This window comes from Rhamphochromis longiceps, linkage group LG8 (assembly GCF_057381845.1).
Source record: "Rhamphochromis longiceps isolate RC_006_pf linkage group LG8, R_longiceps_female_GT1.1, whole genome shotgun sequence".
Lineage (NCBI taxonomy): Eukaryota > Metazoa > Chordata > Actinopteri > Cichliformes > Cichlidae > Rhamphochromis > Rhamphochromis longiceps.
Window position 1 is genome coordinate 35,162,461 of NC_140564.1, and position 26,937 is coordinate 35,189,397.

General features: G+C 46.6%; 1 protein-coding gene across 3 annotated transcripts; it reads left to right on the forward strand.

The window, feature by feature from the left end:
- Positions 1–4,717: 4,717 nt before the first annotated feature.
- On the forward strand, positions 4,718–26,937 carry a1cf (apobec1 complementation factor). Of its 3 annotated transcripts, none has more exons than XM_085417272.1 (13): positions 4,718–4,818; positions 9,905–10,055; positions 10,143–10,277; positions 10,367–10,497; positions 14,081–14,319; positions 19,052–19,216; positions 19,397–19,494; positions 19,649–19,786; positions 20,275–20,419; positions 21,518–21,756; positions 24,681–24,817; positions 24,906–25,060; positions 25,470–26,937. In XM_085417272.1, exons 2-13 carry the CDS (start codon positions 9,954–9,956, stop codon positions 25,622–25,624), a joined length of 1,839 nt encoding a protein of 612 aa, XP_085273398.1. In that variant the 5' UTR covers positions 4,718–4,818; positions 9,905–9,953; the 3' UTR covers positions 25,625–26,937. The 3 variants fall into 3 exon arrangements, with proteins under 3 accessions (XP_085273398.1, XP_085273399.1, XP_085273400.1); XM_085417273.1 differs by having other exon boundaries at positions 21,542–21,756; XM_085417274.1 differs by having other exon boundaries at positions 24,906–25,070; positions 25,470–25,606.

Here is a 26,937-nt window from a genome sequence, read left to right on the forward strand (position 1 = left end):
GTGGCACCTTTGCTGCCGCGCTGTGGTCTCTCTGCACGCTGCAGGGGTCGCTTCATGTCAGTCGGTCTGTTTTGTTGTTTGTGGAAATAAAGTTCTAGTAATTGGAGCAGAGCGGGCTCATAAAATCAGCCACTTCCTTCAAAACCACATTTTTATGGACGTGCTTTTATGTGATGTTGTCTTCTATAGTCTTCCTTTATGATCCTTTATCAGCTCATCATCTTTAATGGGCTTTGTAAAGTTATTCGTTTTTTTATTTTTAAGTATTTCTCTGCAATAATTGTCTCGTAGCTGAATTTTTTATTACCTTTTAGCAGTGAAGAAAAAACATTTCATAGAAAAACAAAGAGCGTTCGTGTCTTTTATAAATAAAGTTACTAAAGAGCAGGTAGAGCGGCTGAAGGCCAGCTCAGGACTCCTGCTGTCACGTGGTGCCCTCTGCTGGACGATCACTGTCATTACAACAAGCTGCTGACAAACTGTGGAACCAGCTTCCAGTTTGGATTCAGGAGACAGACACTATCTCTACTTTAAGATTAGGCTTCAAACTTTCCTTTTTGCTAAAGCATATAGTTAGGGCTGGACCAGGTGACCCTGAATCCTCCCTTAGTTATGCTGCAATAGACGTAGGCTGCCGGGGGATTCCCATGATGCTCTGAGTTTTTCCTTTCCAGTCACCTTTCTCACTCACTATGTATTAACAGACCTCTCTGCATTGAATCATATCTGTTATTAACCTCTGTCTCTCTTCCACAGCATGTCTTTATCCTGTCTTCCTTCTCTCACCCCAACCAATCACAGCAGATGGCCCCGCCCCTCCCTGAGCCTGGTTCTGCCGGAGGTTTCTTCCTGTTAAAAGGGAGTTTTTCCTTCCCACTGTCGCCAAAGTGTTTGCTCATACGGGGTCATATGATTGTCAGTTTGGAGTTTTCGCTGTATTAATGTGGGGTCTTTATCTTACTATAAAAAGCACCTTGATGTTGTGAATCAGAATATTTTATTAATCCCAGAAGAATCGATGTGAGTCAGAGTCGCTCCAACACAATAACAGTAACAGCGATGGTTAAACGTGAGCACTGAGAAATAAAAACATCTAAATATGGATCTGTGACGCGTCAGTATCCAGATTACTCTTCACCTCATTGACCTCATTAACTGTGGAGCTCTCATTCACACACACCAATCAATAAATTATAAACACAGTGATAATTTAACGAAGCACAAAAAATTTAAATATATGGCTGGTTTTCAGAATAAAAGCGCAGGTGTTGATGTGAATCAGCTGTTCTTCAAACTTCTCTGACAGGTTTGTTGTTGTGTATCAGTGACATCACTCTCAGGTGTGTGAGCTCACCTCTGGGTTTTGTTGAATCTCTGTAGCTCTGCCTCCTACTCACACTTGTGCACCTTCCTCCTCAGGAAGCTCCTCCTCCTGCAGCCTGCGCTTCACCTCCCCGACCTGCTCAGCGTTCAGCTGCCACCCCACATCCACCTCCAGCCCACTCATCTCACCGGAGATGCAGCTGGGTCAGAGAAGTCCCCCCCCCCACCGCAAATTGCTCAAACTACAGGTGAAGCAGAGTGGAGGTCCCAGTAGAGCTGGGACTGTGCCCTTCAAAGTAAAATTTTTGACTGTTTAGACTGCAGATCCAGACAGGAAGCAGAAAATGAATAGATGACAACTTATAATAAAGATCAAACATACATTAAAGATTTCACCTCTAAATAAAACTTTAAAAACTCGACATTTTGTTTTTTTAGATTTGGGAACCACGGGGAACATCTGGCCACACGTGTTGAAGAACAGAAGTTAATTTAAACCTTTAAAAGCACCTAAAGATCAGAACCACAGCTATGTGGACCCCACAGTTCATCTGAACTCAAAGGTCAGGTCGGATGGTTTTATCTCTTTACCAAACCTAACGCCGACTGCTGGGAGCGTCGATCAGCTGAATCCTCAGACACGTTTGTTTTCAGTCAGAAGGTTTCCTCATGGACTCAACTTTTTCAGACTGAAAGGTTACAGAGACATTTCTGACGTTTCACCTTTGAAAAACAAATTAGCTCAGTTGTACAGCGGTCTTTCTTCAAACTGAGCCTTTTATCTAAGGTGATCATTTTTATCTTTTAAAAACTTTGAACGAGCGATTCATGCTTTCATTATATCCCAGCTGGACTATTGTAACTCCTTATATGCTGGAGTCAGCCAGACCTGCCTGGCAAGGCTGCAGTTGGTCCAGAATGCTGCAGTTCGTCTTCTGACACGTACTAAAAGATGTGAACACATTTCCCCGGTGCTCGCCTCTCTCCATTGGCTCCCTGTCCACTTCGGAATTAACTTTAACATTTTTGTTGACCTACAAAGCCCTGAATGGACAGGCTCCCGGGTATTTGTCTGAGCTCTTGCAGACTTATACCCCCTTAGATCTCTTAGATCAAGTGATCTTTTGCTTTTAGCTGTACCAAGGTCGAGGCTGGTTCATAGAGGTGGTCGAGCATTTGCAGTCGCAGCACCTAAGCTGTGGAGTAATTTGCCCCTACACATCAGACAGGCTTTCACTGTCAATCTTTTTAAATCTTATCTTAAAACACATTTTTATTTACTGGCTTTTAATACAGCATGAGAGTTATTTGTTATTTGTTAATTCATATTTGGTGTTTGCTTTTAATACTCTAAGTTGTTTTATTATGTATGTTGTATTCTTGTACAGCACTTTGGTCAACGCTCCTGTTGTAATTAAATGTGCTATATAAATAATTAAACTTTAACTTTTAACTTTAACTTTGGGACTCCAGTAAACCTCAGTGAGAACCGTTATCCACACATGGAGAAAACCTGGAACGGTGCCGAACCTTCCCAGGAGCGACCGGCTGGCCAAAATTATCCAGGAGGTCACAGAAGACCCTAAAACAACATCCAAAGACCTGCAGGCCTCATGCAGCTCAGTTAAAGTCAGAGGTCACGATGAACAATAAAAAAGAGGCTGGGCAAAAATGGCCTCCATGGGAGACTCCAAGGAGAAAACCAACGCTGACCAACAAGATCACAAAACAAGTTAGAATGCTTTCCTTTATTGTGGCGGGCAATCGGCGTAAGATCTCACAGGAATCCTTCGTTATTCTGAGGATTACGTTTCCACTTGCAGTGTGCCCATATAGTGGTAAAATTATACAAACAAAATAGAAGAACCTCAACACAATTAATCTCCATCTTAAATTTCCCAAATGAAAGGAATACAGAAATATATTTCAGAACTGTGCATAAAACAATGTGTACTCTAAACAGTGTGGCACAGTCACATACCTGCATTCACAACAAAAAGGCAACAAGTTAGAATGCTTTCTTTTATTGTCGTGGACAATCAGCGTAAGATCTAAATGGAAAGGCAACAACAGAGTTAGCTAACTGTGCTCCCATTTTTTTCCTCTCTTCCCAAAAAAGAAATCTCACATAAATGTGCATTCAATTCAACATAAGCACATGAGAAATGACCCGCAACAAATGATGTTTAAACAACAAAAATAATCGGGTCAGCTTGTATTACCGTTACAACCAGCGATATGATTTTTCTTCCCCACGACATTTGCGCATTCCTTACCTCGCAGGAATCCTCCATTATTCTCAGGATTACCCAGAATCCCTTGCCCTTTGTGAATGTTGCAGGGTGACAACAGTAGGTTGGTGCCAATGTCCCATTTAGGGGGATTTAACTTCGACTCTATTTAACTATGTTACACAAGCACTTTGGCGACAGTGGGAAGGAAAAACTCCCTTTTCACAGGAAGAAACCTCCAACAGAAACAGGCTCAGGGAGGGGCGGGGCCATCTGCTGTGACCAGGCTAGTGGGAGCCATGCTAGTGTTAGCTATTCTAGTGTTAGCTATGCTAGTGTTAGCTATGCTAGCGTGGCTAACACTAGCATTCCTCACCTTTATCAGGTGAATCAGATGCACACTTGGAGAATGGGGCCTCCGTTTCACTGCAGAGTGCCTTCATGTTCGTCATATATCCATGCTGGACATTTTAAGACAGGGAACGTCGAGGTAAATGTGCAAATGTCCAAACAGTTCTCAAACTGTTGCTGTAAGGACATAACGACTTACCGAAAGCTAAATGAAGAAGCTAGTCCAGTAGCTGCTAGTTCAAGGAGTACAATGAGCATTTTAAATGTCAAAAGACAAAACAATTTATGTTCCATGTTAAATTTTTATGTCTATTTACTTATTTTTATTACATTAAAAAAAAAATTTAAAAAATAAACAAACAGATTTTGAAAATGATTTTGGATTTTTTTTTAAAAATGTAGTTATTTAATAATCATTGTGTGACTCTCCTGCTCCTCCATAGTTTTTAACATGTTTAGTGTTTAGTAGAGGCAGCGTTGGGCCTCTAGTGGACGTCAGAAGAACTGCAGGGTTCAGGCCTGCAGCCGAGGTCTGAGTCAGAACCAGGACCAGGTTTTAGGCCCTGGGTTAAAAACCTGACCACATGTTTGTGTGCTGTGAAGAGACATTTGCAGGACACTCCACAAGTATGTGTGTGTGTGTCTATATTTGCATGCATGTGTGTGTGTCTCCACAGATAGCAGCGGGTTAAACATTAACGCTGGGCAGCTTGTAAAGCCAACACGAAGACAGTGAACCTTTGGAGTTTGATATGATGTGATCACACACACACACACACACACACACACACACACACACACACACACACACACACACACACACACAGAGGCCCCTGATGACACGTGAACACACACTCGGCGCTCAGAATGACACAGCTCTGATCGGAGGGAGGTGATCTCTGAAATTGCTCAGGTGAGTTTTTGTCTCTCTTTCATGCAAATAAAGTTTTTTAGGTTTGAATTTTATATTTTAAATATACACAGAGAGAGAGAAAGTGTGAACAGGTAAAGTGAGGGTCGTTCTTCCTCTCTTCTTCGCTGGTGTCTGGTGAACAGTAGCTGTCACAGAGGCTAAAAGCAGCTAGCTGAGCAAACAGGCCGGCCGGGGTTAATGGGTGTTTTAATGGAGAGAGCGAGAGTGCTAAGTAAATGTCTCCCTACCGCTGTGTGAAAAAAGAGAGAATGTGAGCGAGTGTCTCTCGACCCATAAAAACATCAGAAATAAACACAAACAAGCACAGAGTCGAGTTTCTGTCTGCTTTGGGTTTCAAGGTTAAAAAGAAAAGACTCCTGCTCCGTGAAGTCCCACATTTATACAGAAAAAGCTTAAAGTAACATATTTACTACTCAGTTTAATCCAAACAGAAGCTGAACTGTAACTTAGTATTATCATAATCCAGTAATTAATCAGGAGCTAGAGCCACATTTAGCCAGAGTTTAATTTTTTTGTATTGTAATTGACTGTGTATAAAGATGGAAACTGCTATAGCGCATTAAACCTGCATTGCTCCTAATGCCCAGCAGGGGGCGACTCCTCTAAACTCTGACTGTATAGAAGTCTATGAGAAAATGAGTGTCCTTCTCGGCTGATCTGGGTTCAGTCACTACTTTCAGGTCAGACTGAAGAAAACAGGAAGTGTATTTTAGAGTATTTTTCGATTTTGGTCCCGTCAGAGTCTGAGAGGAACAGGAAGGAGGAGGAGGGCGGGGCTACCTGTGACCGGTAGATCCACCTGTCACTCATCAACTCCTCCAGTTTCAAAACAGGAAAATACTCCGTCTGTAAAGTCAGCCACCGTGAATCAGCAGCGAGTAGTTATTCATTTCACTTTGAAGGTCACCAGGACATTAAAAAGATCTGAGTGGAAACGAGCGAGGTGCTCATCAGGATCCAATCAGGACGTAGTGCTGGCGTCTAAACTTCTGTTTACTTAAATGTGATCTTTAAGACCAGAGTAGGAATATTTTATGTGATTATTACCTTTGAAATCGATTTTTATCCACAGATTAAATTCAGTTATTGTTCACAAAGTCAGAACATTTGACCTCTGACGTCACACATCACTGAAATGTTTACAGGAAAATGACGCCTACCTTCATAAACTCAGTGCAGTGCTTCACCCAGGTCACTGCTCGGACTTTTAATTTGAAGACAGGCAGGAAACACAGTCTAAGAGCGAGCTGCGGCGTTTAACAGGACAGGAAGTAGTTTGTTTTCATCCAGTGCTGCGGTCAGCTGGAAAAAAACATCTTATGTTCCTGGTGTTTATCACAGCTGCAGCTGTGTGACCCACACTGGAGTTAGGGTCAAAGGTCAACTTTTCAGAACAGAGCATAAACACTGCAGCTTGTTTGCTGCCTCAAACACACACCGTGGTCTTCAACGGGTCACCTGTGCAGATGTGACTGCGCAGATGTGACTGTGCAGTTGTGACTGTGCAGATGTGCAGACGCAGATTTGCAGATGTGACTATGCAGATGTGACTGTGCAGATGTGCAGACGCAGATTTGCAGATGTGACTGTGCAGTTGTGACTGTGCAGATGTGCAGACACAGATTTGCAGATGTGACTGTGCAGATGTGACTGTGCAGTTGTGACTGTGCAGATGTGCAGACGCAGATTTGCAGATGTGACTATGCAGATGTGACTGTGCAGACGTGGCTGTAGTGGTTGAAACGTGGGGAAAGGTTAACCAGTGCAGCAGCAGAGATTACTCTGAGAGCGAGCTGCAGCTCACACAGGCTGATAAGGCAGATTTGCTGAAAGGCATGCTGGGATTTGTAGGAGAAGATGGAGGTCATGACTGTGGGGCTGTAAGTCTTTCATTTATTCTTTCATCATTTTGAACAACATTACATTTTAATTGAGGTTAATTTTTTTTACCTTTAACTGATACTTTGTTGGTATTTATATTAATATGTCATATTTTTACACAGTTGTTATAAATGTATACACATATTTAATTATAGGTTACATTATATTTTAAGACAATTTAGTTGTATCGTTTTTTTTATTGAATCCATGTATTTTGACATTATTTTGATCTTCTACCCTGAAATTTGAACTTCCACATGAATGTTGAACGATTTCAATATAAAATGTTTTGATATCATATCACAGAACGCATGCTCGTGTTATTTTTTGTCTCATTCTGTCAGGATGTATTTATAAAGATGCAACACACCAGCTTACCTAAACATGACTGCGATGCATCGTGTAACTCATTCTGACTGGCTGAAGTTTTAAGTAATGAAGGTTTTATGGAGCCTGTCATTAAGTTCTGGGCGCTGATGGGCTTCCATACTCACAGCTGTGGCCTCTGCTCTCTCTGTGTCTGACTGGATAAAAATTCAAACGTGTTTTTTGATTGAAAAACTGAAAATGTCAACAGATTCATGACCAGCTGAAGAAACGCAGATCTCTTTAGGCATCAGCTCTGTTTGCCAGCCAAACGCCCCTCTGTCAGCCGTGCTGATTGGTGGATCTCAGCAGCAGGTGACTGAGTCCAGCTGATGTTTTTCCACGCGCTGACTCTCAGCTCACCCTAAACTTCCTTGTGTGTTCACAGAGCTCCCAGACACAATCGGACGAACACTGAGCGTGACTCCCACCAACAGCTGATGTCCAGTACAAGTTGTTCTGTGCTTAAAGAGCTTTGATTTTCAGGAGTTTGGGACCCAGAGCTGGGGAGCGCTCTGAGGTCACAGCCCCCGTCAAAGATCAGAGCACACACAGGCAACGCCCAAACTGGAGGGCAGTTTGATAAAGGCCGAGGACAGAGCCACCCCTCCTGCAGAGGAGAGGGCGTCTCTGTGCTCGTGTCTGTCTCTCCTTTTTTTAATGAAACAATTTTGTGCTCAGCTTTTTATCACCATTATTCTGATGCAGCGTGAGACTTTGAGCTGTCGTAGAAACAAGAGAACACAAATATTTTAGAAATTTGTCTTACACTGTGGCCTCTGTCAGTGCACCCGGGGCAGCTGTGGCTACAGTGTACCTGCCATCACGGTGTGTGAATGGGTGGATGACTGAATGTAGTGTAACACGCTTTGGGGTCCATAGGGACTAAGTGCTATACAAATACAGGCCATTTACCATTTGTCAAAAACCTGTTAAAAACGTACATTTATATTAACGGGCAAACAGGACTTTGACCACAAAAACTAAAACTGCGATTCTGAATAAAAATAATAACAACAATGATCATATGTTACTATTGAAAATATCACAGTGATTAAAGCGCACACTCGAGGATTCACTGTAATAATTCATGAACCTGACACTGGTGTCATAAATGTACTGAGCGCTGTAGCTGCAGCAGCCGAGGATCAGGACTTTAACAGCGACCTGACCTCTGACCCCTGCTGTGGACCGATCACCCCAGACATTCTCTTTTTGGTGGCTTCTTGCTGTCATGTGATGGCGATTGTCTCAATGTGAACTTTCATTGGGGACAGTTTAACCCTGGTCCTCCATCTTTCTGTGCTCATGTGTTTACATCTCCACCTGTCAGCTAGCCTAGCTTCACTAACCCTCCAACCTCGCTGCTGTTTAGTTTTCAGTCTGTGTTTCTGTCCCAGGTTCTTCAGTCAGAACGTGGAGTATCACCTTTACATGGAAACTAGCAAGCTAACTTCCTGCTAACTGCTAACTGAGCTATATTGTTTTTGTCTGGACGTTAAACCTTATTGCACCACCTGCGAGAACATCCTCTCTGCACTTTGGACTCTCAGTGATGCTTCTGGGTTTATTTGATCGTGAACTTAAAGAGGATCAGAATCTGGAGGTGGTTAAGGAAGTCCGACTTATCATGTAGCTGGCTCACGAGGTCCACATGCTTGACAGTGCAGCTGTGCAATCATGAGATGCCCGCGAGCATGAGCGTGTCAGATTGAACGGATGGCGGCGCACTGTAACGCGCTGGTTCAAACATCGTTTTGAACCTAAACTCCAAACGCTCTCATTGTTCCCATATTTCCACGACAGCGACAGATGTTCTTGTGCTTGGAAATATCTAAATGACATGTAGTCATTACTGATGAGTGGCTGAACGTTCTAGGTCTTCATAGTAAAGGGGCATTCTTCCTCCCTGCTGTCGCCAAGCACTGCTAACAGATGATGGTTTGTTCGCTGTGTAATGCTTTATAAATAGAGATATTTATAATTCAATCATTTAAATAACTGACCCTTAAAATTGTGTCAGTACATTCATCATAAACCCAGCAGCATCAGCCAAAGTCCACAAGGTTGTTCTCTGTCTCTACATCATCGGCTGACTGTGTGCTGTCCTGTGGTTCCTGTAAATAAAGAGACAGATACACAGAACAACTGTTTGTTTTTGCCTTCGTCTCATTCCCAAACTGGGAGGACTGGGACCATTTTCTGGCCCAGGCTGTGGTTAGAGGGTTCAGGTTTGAGGTTCGTTAGAGAGGAGTGTGTGATTCATTCATGAAACACAGGATTTATAAATGTGCTGGCTTCACATTTGAAGCCTCGCATGTTTCCTCTCAGTGTTACAGTGAGACGGGCTTCCAGCCTGCAGCTTTCCACAGTCTCTGTCAATGATTACCGAGCAGACCTTGACCTCGCTGCAGCGCTCTTCAAAACACGACTCGTGTATGCCGTTCAGACCAGCAGGTCCTCCTCGACTGCTGTTCGACCACGTCAGTGACAAAAGCTGCTGAAACCACCCAGCGTTTCCCCCGTCAGCGTCGTAAATGGATCTAAAGCAGCTTCGTATAGATGTGCAGAGGTCCAGCTCAGGGACTCAGTGAGTCCGGTCACTTTCAGTGTGCAATAAAACCATCAGCACGACATCAAATGAACATTTAACGTCCCTCAAACATGTTACGGTCTGAAGCTTGCAGTGATTTGCATTCAAACAGGTGTGACTGTATTCTGTGCAATACTCCGGCACATTATTGGATGACACGTGCAGGCGGACAGGTTCACAGCTGTTTGCATTCATAATAACACCTTTGCTGTTATTGTCTTCCAGTGAGCACCGCTAATTTCCCTGATTTACATATCGCTGTCAATCACACCCAATGGATTCCAATCAGAAAGCAAGCGGGGACGGACTGGCGGGGACGCAGAAGGAGGCGGCGCTTCGTTCACTCATGCAGCGAACCGGATACCAGCTGCGCCAGGTACGTGGCCCCTCAGACCCAGGAGACAGCAGCACGTGTCTGTTACTGCTCCTGATTGCTTTTCATGTTTTCCTGCTGGCGCTTCAGGAGAACGGTCAGCGGCGGTACGGCGGCCCGCCTCCAGGCTGGGACGGCCCCCCACCGGAGAGGGGCAGCGAGATCTTTGTGGGGAAATTGCCGAGAGATCTGTTTGAAGATGAGCTGGTTCCGCTGTGTGAGAAGGTCAGGGAACCACGGTTAAGGATGCGGTCACTGTGATCTATCTGGGGGTGTTGTTTCATCTGTGGGTGCTTCCCTCTCCATCTCTTCAGTTTGGAAAGATCTACGAGGTGAGGATGATGATGGACTTCAACGGGAACAACAGAGGATACGCCTTTGTCACCTTCAGCAACAAACAGGAGGCCAGGGCTGCCATGAAGCAGCTCAACAACTATGAGATTAGGTGATCCCTCTCTTATCTTCATTTGTACTGAATAATGACAGGATAACTGAGCTCTCAGAAACACATCGGCAGGCTTCAGGTCTACTTTCTTTCAGTCACTGTCAAAGAAATGTTAGAGTTATTTTTCTAGTAACAGTTCACAACTGCAAACATAATGGAGCAGCAAACTAAGAAGCACTGAGTACCCAAACAACCTGACCAGCAGGCATCTTTAATTCAATTCAATTTTATTTATATAGCGCCAAATCACAACAAAAGTCGCCTCAAGGCGCTTCATAGATACAGAGAAAAACCCAACAATCATATGACCCCCTATGAGCAAGCACTTTGGCGACAGTGGGAAGGAAAAACTCCCTTTTAACAGGAAGAAACCTCCAGCAGAACCAGGCTCAGGGAGGGGCGGGGCCATCTGCTGTGATTGGTTGGGGTGAGAGAAGGAAGACAGGATAAAAGACATGCTGTGGAAGAGAGACAGAGATTAATAACAGATATGATTCAATGCAGAGAGGTCTGTTAACACATAGTGAGTGAGAAAGGTGACTGGAAAGGAAAAACCCAATGCATCATGGGAATCCCCGGCAGCCTACGTCTATTGCAGCATAACTAAGGGAGGACTCAGGGTCACCTGGTCCAGCCCTAACTATATGCTTTAGCAAAAAGGAAAGTTTGAAGCCTAATCTTGAAAGTAGAGATAGTGTCTGTCTCCTGAATCCAAACTGGAAGCTGGTTCCACAGAAGAGGGGCCTGAAAACTGAAGGCTCTGCCTCCCATTCTACTTTAAATACTCTAGGAACAACAAGTAGGCCTGCAGAGCGAGAGCGAAGTGCTCTAATAGGGTGATATGGTACTACAAGGTCATTAAGATAAGATGGGGCCTGATTATTTAAGACCTTGTATGTGAGGAGCAGGATTTTGAATTCTGGATTTAACAGGAAGCCAAAACAGGAGAAATCTGCTCTCTCTTTCTAGTCCCTGTCAGGACTCTTGCTGCAGCATTTTGGATCAGCTGAAGGCTTTTCAGTGAGTTTTTTGGACTTCCTGATAATAATGAATTACAGTCGTCCAGCCTGGAAGTAATAAATGCATGAACTAGTTTTTCAGCGTCACTCTGAGACAGGATATTTCTAACTTTAGAGATGTTGCACAAATGGAAGAACGCAGTCTTACATATTTGTTTAATATGTGCGTTGAAGGACATGTCCTGGTCAAAAATGACTCCAAGGTTCCTCACAGCGTTACTGGAGGCCAAGGTAATGCCATCTTTAATGTCAGCACCTTCTCCTGAATGTGGAGCACAGGTGGTTCAAGAGTCATGCCTCACCTGACTTCAGCTCATATAAGTCTTTAGTTACAACAGCCAGAGTCAAACCAGTCAGGCGACTAGTCAAACCTGGGAGTCCAGCCTGGTTCTGATTCCTCATTGGTGACTGCCTTGTTGAGAGAATCATTAATTAACATCGGTACAGACTAGAGATGGCACGATACCACTTTTTTATGTCCGATACCGATACCGATATCATAAATTTGGATATCTGCCGATACCGATATGAATCCGATATAATGTTTTTTAATCAACAAAACTGTTTTTTTAAATATCTTGCTGCATTTTGTATAAGTTCATACTCAAGTTTAAAACAACAACTACACTAAAGCTATTCTGTTATACCTGTATACAAAAAAAATATTTCATAGTTCAGCAATACTGATCAATCTAATAAACTTAAACCTACACCATCCTCCCTATTCTGGTATTTTAAAGAGTACTTAGCGTAAATATTAAGCAACCTAACTAATAGGGTTCCAACTCCCAGCAACAACAAAAATAAATAAATAAAAAATAGGGAACCACCCCTCACGCTCCACCTCATGATGCTTAATCGACGTAATCAACCTTAATTTGATGCAGTGTGAAAAAAATGCACAGAAATCAATTATTTTTCAAGAAATATTAAATAGATTCAACATCTTTCTTCAACAAAATTGCAGACTGCACAGATGGTACCTTCCCAAAGTAAAAAGTACTATAGCTTACTAGGGTATATTAGACTTAATAGTTACTATATACAGTAATTGACTTCTATTCATTTTACATCAAATTAAAACTTTGGGTGTCAGATAATTATTTATTAAAAGCTAGACATTTTAAATGAGAATAAGAAAGAAAAGTATGTCTTTGTGCCCCCTTTTCCCTGTTAATGCCCTATCGGCCCCCCTGGCTAAACTTTGCTAGATCCGCCCCTGCACAGTTACCAGCCGTCAGCTACGTAGAAAAGATCCTGGTGTAGAAAGTAATAATAAATACATTCTAACAACAGCTGATCAAGCTTAAACGTGCTGCTGTTGTTCAGCCGCTGGTTTCCTCTTTCTGGTGCAAAGTGGGCCAAAAGCAAACTAGAGACACGGACTCGAGACAGAAAAGCCGATCAGCTAATCATTGATCAGTTTCATGATTGAAGTAGCAGCAGGAGAGGCAGTCGCTCGTTAAGCTTAACGCAGGAATGCTTTACAAACATTCAGAGATGGACTTACACACTTGCTTTACTTCTCTCGGGATAACTTTGTCGGAGATGAAATGCCAGGTTGCTAGCGAAGCTCCACATGCTATCCAGACCACCGACAGGTCCCGCATGCCACAGCCGCTCTATCACGTGATGCATACTGCTCCGACGTGCTAACGTTCTGAGGCGAGTTACGGCGTGTTGCAAGTTTTGTGAGGTGCTTTCGTGATATTTAATGGATCGGATTACATTTTTTATTTTTCTCAGATATCCGATCCAGTCATTTAGGTCAGTATCGGACCGATACCGATACGTAATATCGGATCGGTCCATCTCTAGTACAGACTAGCAGTACCCACCTACCATCACTCTACCAGCCGGCCATCCCCCTACAGCAAGGGTGGGGAACCCCAAGGGTTGGTGTCCTGCCAGTTTTAGATCTCACCCTGGGTCAACAGACCTGAATCACATGATTAGTTCATTACCAGGCCTCTGGAGAACTTCAAGACATGTTGAGGAGGTCATTTAGACATTTAAATCTGCTGTGTTGGATCAAGGACACATCTAAAGGACCCTGGCCCTTAAGGCCGGAGTTCCCCACCCCTGACCTGCAGCCTATCAACTGACCAACTAACCTTCTATGACCCACTAACCAAACACCCAACCCTACGACCTTTAACCCTGCCAGTGACGTAACGCAAATTATTCTACCAATCTACCAGAAACACCCAAACTACGTAATGGTCCAGAGGAGAGGAAACCAGAGCAGATACAAGTCCAAAATTCAAATGTTCATGACAAGTCAGCCGATACAGTGAACAGGCAGGAAGCAGGAGAGCAAGGAGAGCTTCTTTATCTCAAAATAGACTGGGAGCATTACACCGGGGAAACAGATGGTGCAGGTACTCGAGTGCTTTTAACACAAAAAAAACCCCTTAACAAATAAACCCAAAGTCCTGGGTTGTGGTCACAGTCCAGTACAAACATAGAAACACCCAAGTGCCAATCAGCAAAGACCTAACAAAGCAACCTTAGCCAGCTGGGTTCCCGTTTGAGCTTGAACCAAATCTTTCTCTGGCCCACAGGAACGGACGCCTCCTCGGGGTTTGTGCCAGCGTCGATAACTGCCGCCTCTTTGTTGGCGGGATTCCCAAAACCAAGAAGCGAGAGGAGATCCTGTCAGAGATGAAGAAGGTCACAGACGGCGTCGTCGATGTCATCGTGTACCCCAGCGCCGCCGACAAATCCAAGAACAGAGGCTTTGCTTTTGTCGAGTATGAGAGCCACCGAGCAGCTGCCATGGCCCGTCGCAAACTGCTGCCAGGTACCAAACCAAACTCAAACTTAGCTAATGTACAGTTATAATTCCCGCTCTGACTTCAGGAACGATTCACTGAAGAACAAAAATAAGATGTTTTCAAAGGATCTGTTAAAACGGGTTCAGTTATCCCCTAAAACTCGAAGGCTCTGATGATCAGCTGGTGCCAACTTCCTGTGGTGCTGGAGACACTGAGCAGCTGCAGCTGCAGTGGTTTAGCTAACAAATCCTTGACACCGGCATTGGGCAGTTAATTTTCCTTAGGCGGCCACATGAGGGCCTCATGAATAAATTTATAATTTATAGTTCAGCTGTAGCTCTCCACCCGGCTTCACACTGTCTAATACCTCGTAAAGTAAACCTAACATAATAAAAAATGCCAAAGTCTCTTTTTGGCTGGCTGTAAGGCTGCATCATCACTGGCCAATCACAGCCTGTGACACAATGTCCAATAGAAGAAGAGCTTGGATGGGCTTAATGATAAGATAACTGCTGTATGAGTAATGTGAATGTGAGTTTCAGATAGACCCATAAATATACCCAAAGCTGTTGGTTTGTTACACTATCTGATTCTCAGAATCAGAATCAGAAAGGTTTTATTGCCAAATGTTGAGCGGGTTTACAACATTAGGAAATTGCTGCGGTGCTTCAGTGCAAACATACTGTCATAAATACTGTTATAAATTAAGCTTAAATAGACATGAAAATAAAAATGAGAATAAGAATTAAAAGTGCTAAGTAGATAGATATATACATGATATATACATGATATATACATGAGTGCAGGTGGTGATCAGTGCCAAACATGGAATGATGCAGTGACACAGCGTAGGGTCATGTGTTAGTGGTGGGAACAGTCATACGGTTATTGTTCATGTGTCCGACAGCAGAGGGGAAGAAACTGTTCTTATGGCGAGAGGTTCTGGTGCGAATGGACCGGAGCCTCCTGCCTGAGGGGAGCAGGTCAAACAGACTGTGTCCAGGGTGAGAAGGGTCAGCTGAGATCCGAGCTGCACGCCCCAGTGTCCTGGAGGTGTACAGGTCCTGCAGAGATGGGAGTCTGCAGCCAATCACCTTCTCAGCAGAGCGCACAACACGCTGCAGTCTCTGTTTGTCCCTGATAGTGGCTCCAGCGTACCACACGGTGATGGAGGAGGTGAGGATGGACTCGATGATTGCAGTGTAGAATTGCATCATCGTCCGTGTTGGCAGGTTGAATTTCTTCAGCTGCCTCAGGAAGTACATCCTCTGCTGGGCTTTCTTAATGACGGAGGTGATGGTGGGCTCCCACTTCAGGTCCTGGGTGATGGTGGTACCCAGGAAGCGGAATGAGTCCACAGAGGTGATGGGGGTGTCAGTCAGGATGATGGGGGGGGGCTGTGTGCTTCCTGAAGTCCACAATAATCTCCACTGTCTTCTGGGCATTCAGCACCAGGTTGTTGTGGCTGCACCAGGACACCAGACGTTCAACCTCCCTCCTGTAGGCAGACTCATCCCCGTCCGAGATGAGTCCAATAACGGTGGTGTCATCTGCAAACTTGATTAGCTTGACAGACTGGTGGGTGGAGGTGCAGCAGTTGGTGTACAGGGAGAAGAGCAGAGGAGAAAGAACACAGCCCTGAGGGGAGCCGGTGCTGATGGTCCGGGAGTCCGAGACATTCTTTCCCAGCCTCACATGCTGCTTCCTGTCCGTCAGGAAGTCAGTGATCCACCGGCAGATGGGATCAGGCACATTCATCTGGGAAAGCTTGTCTCGGAGATGGTCTGGAAGGATGGTGTTGAAGGCAGAGCTGAAGTCCACAAACAGGATCCTGGCGTAGGTTCCTGGGGAGTCCAGATGCTGCAGGATGAAGTGTAGGGCCATGTTGATGGCGTCGTCTACAGACCTGTTGGCTCTATATGCAAACTGCAGGGGGTCCAGGAGGGGGGCCGTGAGGGTCCTGAGATGGGAGAGAACTAGGCGCTCAAATGACTTCATGACCACAGATGTCAGAGCCACGGGTCTGTAGTCATTTAGTCCAGTGATCCTAGGTTTCTTGGGGACAGGGATTATGGTGGAGGACTTGAAGCAGGCAGGCACATGACATGCCTGCAGTGAGGAGTTGAAGATGCCAGAAAACACTGGGGCCAGCTCGTTTGCACAGTGTCTGAGGGTGGCAGGAGACACACCGTCTGGGCCGGGAGCTTTCCGAGCATTCAGGTTCTTAAACTGCTTCCTCACATCTGCTTCATGAATATGAAGAGTTGTGGTCGGAGGAGGTGGTGTGAAATCCTCTTTTGTGTGGGGTGAGGAGGGGGGTGTTGTAGGTGAACAGTTTGAAGGTGGTGATGGCTCTATGGAGGGGGGAGAGGTGGGGGAATGAGTGTCCAAAGTGCCTCTATTGTTGGGGCCGTTGGAGGTGTGAAGGCTGCCTGATGGCTCGTCAAAACGGCAGTAGAAGTCGTTAAGGGTGTTGGCTAAGAGCAAGTCATCAGTGGAGTGGGGGGTTTTAGGCTTGTAGTTGGTGATATTCCTAAAACCTTTCCACACAGAGGCCGAGTCATTCTCTGAGATCTGCTGCTGCATCTTCTCAGAGTGCTGATGTTTAGCAATGTCCACTTCTTTAGTGAACCTGTACTTGGCCTCTCTGTAGCAGTCCCTGTCTCCGCTTCTGAACGCCTTACTCTTTTCCAGCCACAGCTTTTTGAGTTTAGGAGTAAACCAGGGTTTGTCATTGTTATAACTCACCCTGGTGCGTGATGGCACAATGCTGTCCTCACTGAAGTGGATATAGGAGGTGACAGTGTCCGTAAACTCGTCCAAGCTGTTAGAAGCAGCCTTCAATGTGTCCCAGTCTGTGGTCTCCAAACACGTGCGAAGCTCCTCCACAGCCTCGTTGCTCCACAGTTTTTTGGTCCTCACGACAGGTTTGGAGAGCTTCAGCCTCTGTCTGTACGCGGGGATTAGGTGGATCATGACGTGGTCAGAAAGTCCGAGTGAAGCGCGCGGCACCGCGCGATAGGCCCCGCTGATCGTGCTGTAACAGTGGTCTCTGGTCGGGCATTTAATATACTGCTTATATTTCGGAAGCTCATGGCTCAGATTGGCTTTGTTAAAGTCCCCAAGAGCAATGATGAGAGAGTCCGGGTATGTCCGCTCCATGTGCAGAATCTGCTCTGCGAGTGCGCACTGAGCTGCCTGCGCATCTGCGTCTGGCGGGATGTAAACAGCGGCCAGGATGAATGAAGCAAACTCCCGCGGAGAATAAAACGGTTTGCAGTGGATAAAAAGATATTCCAGAGAGGGAGAGCAGTGCTGAGCAATCACTGTTACATCTGTGCACCAGCCACTATTGATGTAGAAGCAGACACCTCCACCTGTGGTCTTACCAGAGAGAGAGGCCTGCCGGTCTGCGCGCAGCAGATGAAAGCCCTCCAGCTTGAGCGCGCTGTCCGGGATGTCCTCACAGAGCCACGACTCCGTAAAACATAAGACACAGGAGGAGGCAAAGTCTCTGTTCATGCTTCTCATCAGGGCCAGTTCGTCTATTTTATTCCTGAGTGAGCGAACATTGGAAAGGAAGATCCCAGGAAGAGCAGTTCGCAGTCCGCGTCTCCTCAGACGCACGAGTGCGCCGGCTCGCTTACCTCTCTTTCGACGTCTCTCTTTCCTGATCAGAGTCTGCAGTAAATCTGCCGCAGATGCGACAAATATTGGAAGTAAATCCACAGGTGTTGTAGTCCTGTAGTTAAGGAGCTCTTCTCTGGTGTACAAATATCCAGAGGAGTGCCCAGACACAGAAGTTATGCACAAAAACAAGACAGAAGTAACGCACTGAAGCACCAGGGCATCCATACGCGGCGCCATCTTGGATCACAACAGTGATCACAACATCTGATTCTCCTGGAGTCTAAAGCTGAAAGTGTCAGAGATAAGATACAGAAACAGCTTTACTGCTTCTCCACAGGAAGATCAGGCTCATTGTGCAGCATTAAGTCTGATCATGCGGGTGGAAAGCCACGACACCGTGCCTCTGAAATCTGGCCTCCAATAGCGTCCAATCATCACTGAGTCCTGCTGAAGTTAAAGAGCGTCTGCCTCGTTAGCATCTTACTTGGTTTCTGACCCTGAACCCAACACCACAAACCATCCAGAGGACAATTACACGCTCTAGTAATTTTAGAAAAATAAAGCCAGCATGTTCCTCTGACGTCCAGCAGAGGCAGCAGGGAGTCAGTCCCATAGACTCTCATGTTAAACCTTTACAGCAGAAATAAATGTGTTTACAACCTGTTTGGTCTTTATAGATAATTTCCCATTCATAACGTCTGTTTACATAACTCATCTATTTAAATTGCCTTAAGGCTTAAACTTTACCTTTTAGGGGCGTGGCCTCTTTGAGTGACAGATGGATGGTTACACAGGTGGCTATAGCTGCTAGCTGTCTGCCAGCTTCACCTGAACTGCTCCTCTGGACTGTGTTTGTGCTGTTGGAGCCCTCTGGAGCATTTTCATTGACACCATGTGACCAATAACATGGCTGCTGTGAGGTCACTGTACTGTCCAAGATGTCTGAGCTCAGTTTGAGAGGATTTATTTGGATGTTACTGATCAGCAGTAATTAACAGGTATAGCAGTAATTAGCTCCTCCTTCTCAGCTGAGGGGGAGTGGCTTCAGACCAGCAGTTTACAAGTCGAGGATCACAAAGAGAACGATCCCTGCCAGACTTGATCACGAGTTTCCGTCTCCTCTATTAGGTCGTATCCAGCTGTGGGGTCACGCCATCGCTGTGGACTGGGCGGAGCCTGAGGTGGAGGTTGACGAGGATACCATGGCAACAGTGAAGATTCTGTATGTGAGGAACCTGATGCTGCAGACGACAGAGGAGACCATCGAGAAGGAGTTCAACAGCCTGAAGCCAGGTTCGATCAAAGCTCTGATTGTCCCTGAATGCGTCTTGTTGTTGCTCGTTTTGTAACTGAACTGCAGATTTTGAAAGACAAACGTTTAAAAGTAATATTTGAAGTATTTTATATTTGAGGACAAGTGTCTGCAGAAAGAAATTTGGTTTTAGAAAAGTACTTTTTGTATTTGTGCTGCAGGCGCAGTGGAGCGAGTGAAGAAGATCAGAGACTACGCCTTCGTCCATTTCACTCAGAGAGAGGACGCCATCAACGCCATGAAAGCGCTCGACGGAAAGGTCAGCAAGGCCCAACATTTAGTTCTTCCTCTGTTTTCACTAATCAAAATCCGTTTTGATTACGCTTGTTATGCTGTAATCAGTGGACACCTGTGTGTTAACCGTGAGGAGAAGGTTTCTGAAAGCCTCAAAGACTGACCAGGATCTCCTGCAGATGGTGGACGGCTCTCCCATCGAGGTGACGCTGGCCAAGCCGGTGGACAAAGACAGCTACGTTCGCTACACCAGAGGGACGGGAGGCCGAGGAGGCTCTCTGCTACAGACCGACTACACCTCCTACACGCTGGGACAGGTGAGTTATTGACGAATGTCATGTGACACAATGTTTGACCAACAGGAAGCCAACAGGCACTCTGAGTTATTCCTCCTTTCAGGGCAGCTTTCAATGATCCACAGCTCAAAATAATCCTTCTGTAGCTGATACTGAGCCTCGGTGCAGCCCCTCACTTCATTTGCTGTCTGAAACAAGCTATTTTAGCTCCTCCCCCTTTAAGACAATTTCCTTCTGACTGGCTGTCACTCACAAACAGAATGGTTGAACAGCAGGTGGGTGTGGCTTCCGTGTTCCTGAGATGACCGAACATCTAAGAGTGCTTAGATCAGGGTTACTGAACACAGACTGAGCTCATTATTAGCAGCTTGATGTTTATCGTGAACGACAGCAGATGTGACAGGAAACACTGAAACTGTGAGTGTAGACCTCGTTCTGGTGCTCCAGGAAACTCGTATCTGCTTCCTGTTAAAATGTACAAATACACATCTTTCTCTCTCCTCCTATAGATGTACGACCCTTCGGCGGCGTACCTCGGTGCGCCGGTGTTTTACGCCCCCCAGGCCTACACAGCCATACCAGCTCAGTTCCGCTTCCCAGCGGCCAAAGCTAACGTTGGAGGTCGAGGGCTGATCCGGACGCCGTCAGTCCGAGGTGAGGATGCCCTTAGAGCATGTGTGATCTCTGAATGCCTGCAAAGACAGCTCGCACTCACCTACAGAATAAAAGCACTCTGAGACTGAAGGAGCAGGTAGGCCCTCTGTCAGAACACCTGAACAGCTGCGCTGGGGACAGACTAATGCTTGGTTAACCACAGAGAACACACATGTGAGACACAGAGCTGACTCATAGAAACAAACAAGTCCACATTATTTCTAATGGCGAGCAGGGGGCGACTCTAAAAGGGAAATGAGTCTACTGAGTCCCACTACCATACCCCGCGCTCACCGTGTCACATGACCCCACCTACATCTTTTATACACAGTCTACAAGCTGGAGAGGGTTCATTTCTGAGGAAAAAGCAGAATCCTCCTTGTCAGAGATTAGATGGCTCCACAGATTTACTTTAAAATCTTTGTGTTTCTCTGAGTAAAAGCCTCCAGGGCTCAGCTTTGAACCTGCTCTGCCTCTGATAGGCTGCTGCGTTTCAGTGCTTCTGTGTGAGTCTGAGCTCGCTCTGCATCCATCAGCACTTTCAGATTTTAGTTTTATGCTGCAGCGCTTTAAACATAAAAGAAAGCTCCAAATCAAACAGACTTCTGATGGTGAACTGAGAGTTTGTGAAGCCCCGCCCCTGAACGCTGACTGTCCAATCACAGATCAGTCAGAGTGAGTCGTCTCAGTGGGCCTGCACAACTTTAAAGAGTCTCAGAGGTAACCCTGCCGCTGTGCAGAGGCTGGAGGCGGGGCCTCAGAAACCATCATTTCACCTGTGTCATGAAGCGGTTCAGCTGAATCACAAACACGTGATGATGTGTGAATGTTTTTCTGAAGCAGGAATCAAAAACAGATCCACGAATCACGAGAAGTTTCTGTCAATTCAGGCTTGAATGAATTTAAATACCTGAAACTCAATCAGGCAGGAAACGGTAATCGTCAACGAGCATCAGAAGAAGAAGGGCAGGTGTACTGTTACCGTGGTTACCACCGTACCTGTTCACTCTGATCAGATAATTGTCTGGCTGTGTGATTCTTCTTACGGCTGATTTCCGGTGATTTGATTGATTTCACTGCCTTTTCGATTTCCTGTAGAAATTTACATGACTGTACCTGTAGGGGCTGCGGGGGTGCGGGGACTGGGTGGGCGGGGCTACCTGGCCTACGCTGCTGGGGGTGGAGCCATGGGGAGAGGCGGTGGTGGCGGTGGTGCCTCCTACGGGCTGAAGGCAGACAAGCAGCAAGAGGAGAAGTTGTATGATCTTCTGCCGGGAATGGAGCTGACCCCAATGACCCCGAACCTGAAGGCCACCGCTGTCAAGCCTGCACCACAGGTAACAGGACACACCTGACCGAGAGGCCTTTAATTGTTGGTCTGGCACAAAAATCCAGAGCATACAACTCATAAAATTCATTTGGTTTTATTTATATATTTATCATAGTGTAAGTATAGACTCGACAGTTATACAGAAAAAACAATCAGACCTGGCGACAGTGACAAGGAAAAACTCCTTTTTAATAGGATGAAACCTCTCAGAGGGGCGGGGCAATCTGAGAGACTGATTTGGGGGTAGGAGACAGAGCACAGACTGGGGTCTCAACTGGTCCCGGCCTGATGTGTCAAATAACCTCACTTGGGCCAGGGTTACCCAGGCCTAAGCACCTGGGCTGAGTGAAAACGAGCCGGGCCTCCTGCAGGGTCACCTCGGTGCTTCCGATAGGCTCCTTGTCCATTAGTTCCCAATTGGATCAACTTGACTCCGATCGACTGGTTTTCCATTACTTTCGAGTACTACCTAATGTACATTGTTGTCATTATACCAACGGGGCCAAACGTCCTGTGGCATAATTGGTATGTGACACGAACGCCACAACAAGGTGGACGTCAAGGCGATGATGTACCTGCTGCTCGGTCTGAGGCTTTTTCTCACACTCGGGGACCACGGCCTTGTTTTTGGAGACATTTCCCTCATTGCTGGGTTTCAAAAATGGCGGTTTAGATTTTTGTGAACAAGATGCTCTCATGACTCATCAAGTGATGCCACTGACCAGCCAATCGGTGGCATGCAGTCTGACGAGCTCACATTTTAGTGACTGCTTGGAACCCCAGCTGAGCAGCTACTACTTTAGTACTATGACCTAATGGAAAAAACCTGAAAACTGTGGTGAGTCGATCAAAGTTGATGGAAAAGTGTCCATGCAGTCGGGCTGACCTCAGCCCACAGCTCAGGGTCTGGAGGCAGCGTCCTGTCTGTGGACATCTGGCTTCATCAGGTGCACTGGGTGATCCACAGCTGGAGGAGAAGCCTGAGGCCACAGAGCGCCCACTGGAATCTAAGAATTTCACTCCCCCAAAATAACCCACAGCAGTCAGGTAACTGCATGAAGGGGAAAACTCAGTCAGTCATGTGACCTACAGCAGTGAACATGGGCCGCATGATGCCTTCATGGGAGTGCAGTAAATATCACACCTGATGAGAACCTCTGACAGTGAACAGCTGAAACAGCAACCAGGGACGAGGCTCCACCTGGTGGCGATATTCCACATTTACGTTTTCTTTTGTATTCAGTTTTTATTCAGATGGATTGTCAGTGAGGGAGACTAGGATACATCAGATTAAATTAGATTTGATGTATTCATCTGCAGGAAACACTAAACCCAGATCAGTCTGACGATACTGAAAGCTGTCAGGGTTTATTAAATGCTGCTCATTTAAAACGAAAGGAAGAACAAACCTTTCAAATTAAAACACTAAAATGTACAAAATATATTTTTATATTTGGTCAAACAGACTCTCCTCGTACTTTTATACTTTTAGCTCTCACGCACCATTACTGTGAGTAAATACTGCAGTCTGTCTGTCCTCCTGTCTGTCCTCCTGCCTCTCTGTCCACCTGCCTGCCTGTCCTCCTGTCTGTCCTCCTGTCTGTCCTCCTGTCTCTCTGTCCTCCTGCCTGTCTGTCCTCCTGCCTGTCCTTCTGTCTGTCCTCCTGCCTGTCCTCCTGCCTGTCCTCCTGTCTCTCTGTCCTCCTGTCTGTCTGTCCTCCTGTCTCTCTGTCCTCCTGTCTCTCTGTCCTCCTGCCTGCCTGTCCTTCTGCCTGTCCTCCTGTCTGCCTGTCCTCCTGCCTGTCCTCCTGTCTGTCCTCCTGCCTGCCTGTCCTCCTGTCTCTCTGTCCTCCTGTCTCTCTGTCCTCCTGTCTGTCTGTCCTCCTGCCTGCCTGTCCTCCTGTCTCTCTGTCCTCTTGTCTCTCTGTCCTCCTGCCTGCCTGTCCTCCTGTCTGTCTGTCCTCCTGCCTGCCTGTCCTCCTGTCTCTCTGTCCTCCTGTCTCTCTGTCCTCCTGCCTGCCTGTCCTCTTGTCTCTCTGTCCTCCTGCTTGCCTGTCCTCCTGCCTGCCTGTCCTCCTGTCTCTCTGTCCTCTTGCCTGTCTGTCCTCCTGCCTGTCATCCTGTCTGCCTGTCCTCCTGTCTGTCCTCCTGTCTCTCTGTCCTCCTGCCTGCCTGTCCTCCTGTCTCTCTGTCCTCCTGTCTCTCTGTCCTCCTGTCTGTCTGTCCTCCTGCTTGCCTGTCCTCCTGCCTGCCTGTCCTCCTGTCTCTCTGTCCTCCTGTCTCTCTGTCCTCCTGCCTGCCTGTCCTCCTGTCTGTCCTCCTGTCTGTCTGTCCTCCTGCCTGCCTGTCCTCCTGTCTGTCTGTCCTCCTGTCTCTCTGTCCTCCTGCCTGCCTGTCCTCCTGTCTCTCTGTCCTCCTGTCTGTCTGTCCTCCTGCTTGCCTGTCCTCCTGCCTGCCTGTCCTCCTGTCTCTCTGTCCTCCTGTCTGTCTGTCCTCCTGCTTGCCTGTCCTCCTGCCTGCCTGTCCTCCTGTCTCTCTGTCCTCCTGTCTGTCTGTCCTCCTGCTTGCCTGTCCTCCTGCCTGCCTGTCCTCCTGTCTCTCTGTCCTCCTGCCTGCCTGTCCTCCTGTCTGTCTGTCCTCCTGTCTCTCTGTCCTCCTGTCTCTCTGTCCTCCTGTCTGTCTGTCCTCCTGCCTGCCTGTCCTCCTGTCTCTCTGTCCTCCTGTCTCTCTGTCCTCCTGCCTGCCTGTCCTCCTGTCTGTCCTCCTGTCTGTCTGTCCTCCTGCCTGCCTGTCCTCCTGTCTGTCTGTCCTCCTGTCTCTCTGTCCTCCTGTCTCTCTGTCCTCCTGCCTGCCTGTCCTCCTGTCTGTCCTCCTGTCTGTCTGTCCTCCTGTCTCTCTGTCCTCCTGTCTCTCTGTCCTCCTGTCTGTCAGGTCCTGGAGGAGCTCTGTCAGAAGAATAACTGGGGTCAGCCGGTCTATCAGCTGCACTCTGCCATCGGTCCAGACCAGAGACAGCTCTTCCTCTACAAGATCACCATCCCAGCGCTGGCTACTCAGTACCCCAACGTGTAAGCACGTCTCACCTGTCTGATCACCTGCCTGCTGTTCAGCTGGACGCAGCGCTGACTGTCCACCTGTTCACGTATCTCTCGGCAGCCATCCCTTCACCCCTGCTAAGCTGTGCGCGGGCGTAGAAGAGGCTAAAATTCACGCGGCCGAACACACCCTGCAGACGCTCGGCGTGCAGACGGAGGGCGCCACCGATGCCAGCTGTGCGACTGCGGCTGCCGTGGCAGCAGTAGCCTTCCCAGGTATGTGAAGGTCCGTACCCAAAGCCGACTAACGCTTCACTCAACTAACCGCTGACAGACGCTCACCTGCAGGCCCAAACACCACAGACTGTATATAAAAGATGGACATGGCTTCAAAGCCTGCCAGATGGCGCGAGTGCTGATGACCAGCAGGGGGCGCCTGCTGTGTGATTGTAAGTGAACTCTCTCCTGATGACTTGCAATTTTTCAAAATAAAACATTCCTCCTCCTGCAGAGGACGAGAGACTTCACTAACCAGGAGGTGACATCACAGCGGCTACGTCCATCTTTTATATACAGCCTATAAAAATGCTGCAGCTAAAAGGCTTCGATGGGATCAGAACAGCTAAAGTTTTGTGCTGCCGTCCTGAAACAGGCGGTGCTGAGCTTGCATTGTGTGTCCCCGCAGGATACACGCTGGCGGGCCCGGCGTCGACGGCGGTCGCCTCCCAGCTGAAGCAGGCCGTGTCTCTGGGTCAGGACCTGACTGCCTACACCACCTACGATGGCTACCCCGCCTTCGCTGTGGCGGCTCGCCACACTGACGGATACGGTGTTTTCTAGAGCAGCGGTTTCAGAAGAAGAACGCCCACAGGATGCTTTGATGCTCTTTTCAAACTTCCTGAAAGTACAACATGAAATCTGATTGGCTCGTTATAGATACCAACGCTCAGTCAAACCCAAACAAAAGGAATCGAATGCGCCTTCACGCTGAGGTCCAAACTCTCCAGAACTCGGCGGTTTGAGTCTCGCAGGAAGCCGCGGCCAGAAAACGTCTCAGACTCGTCAGCATCTTCTTCTTTCTCCACGCGTCGCTCTCTGCTCTCCAGCTTCCTGAAATCCGAATCATGGCCGTGGTTTCCACGGTTTCGTCATTGATTAGGCAGCCCGTGATTGGCTGTGATTGGTCGGTTTGAATTCACGTTTGGATCGGTTTTTTTCCTCGTAGCGTGTTTACAGCATTGAAGTGTAGCTCAGTCATTTTATCGCCATCGCCTTCGTGTCGCTCGGTTTTTTACTGAAAACTTTTGTTTTAAAAATCTGAGACCAGTATTTAAGTTCCTGTTTCAGTTAGTTTCAGCCGACATTTTTAAAAAGCTGTGATATGATGCACTTACAATACTGCTGTACTGCTGAAACGTGCTCTCAGTTCATAATCCTCATGATCTCCAGCTAACAGAAGCTGGATCAGAAACGTTGTCCCTGCTGTTGGAGTGAATCCGTGGGTTCCTCTTACTTTGTGGATGTGGAGCTGCTGACTTCGTTCTGGTGTCTCTGAGGCGTTACTCCATAAACACCAGCTGATGCCGTGATGCTCGTCTCGTCGCTCTTTCATTGTTTTTCATCTGTTTTAACCTTTCCTTCATTCCACTGCCACTAACTAAACCAGGGTTTATTATCTCTGGTTTAGTTAAACACTTGGTTAACTAAAGTTACTAAAGCTGGTTCATGCCTCTAATAAAAGTTTAATGAGTTTCCATGCTTGCTTTGAGGGAGGCGATTGACCTTTGACCTGTCAGGACACGGCGATGTCGTTGATTCGTGTTGACTTTTATTCTTAAATGTTTCTGGAGAGTTTTAATCGACGACACTGAGCTGTGAACACGCTGAAGCAGAGACAGTATTAAAGTGTGTGAAGCACTTAGAGCTTATTTTTATACCGGGAGAAAGAATGAACATCCTCGCTGTGTTTGTACAAACGGATTTTAGTCCTTTTTCTGTAATAATTGACTCAGAAACTGAAACATGGGAAACTGAATCAGCGCTTATCTGTCGAGCTAATTCTTCAGGTTTCTCACATCGTGAAAAGAAACCGCTGCAATAAACTGTTGATTTTTAACAATCATCTCAAAATGAATAAAATAAGATCTGAATAA

What these genes read in the sequence shown, in the direction of transcription:
- a1cf (XM_085417272.1), top strand. Translation starts at nt 9,954, where the DNA reads ATGGATTCCAATCAGAAAGCAAGCGGGGACGGACTGGCGGGGACGCAG. An exon ending in CCGGACGCCGTCAGTCCGAG is followed by an intron (nt 20,420 to 21,517) that starts GTGAGGATGCCC and finishes GATTTCCTGTAG; the next exon opens with AAATTTACATGACTGTACCT. An exon ending in CTGTCAAGCCTGCACCACAG is followed by an intron (nt 21,757 to 24,680) that starts GTAACAGGACAC and finishes CCTGTCTGTCAG; the next exon opens with GTCCTGGAGGAGCTCTGTCA.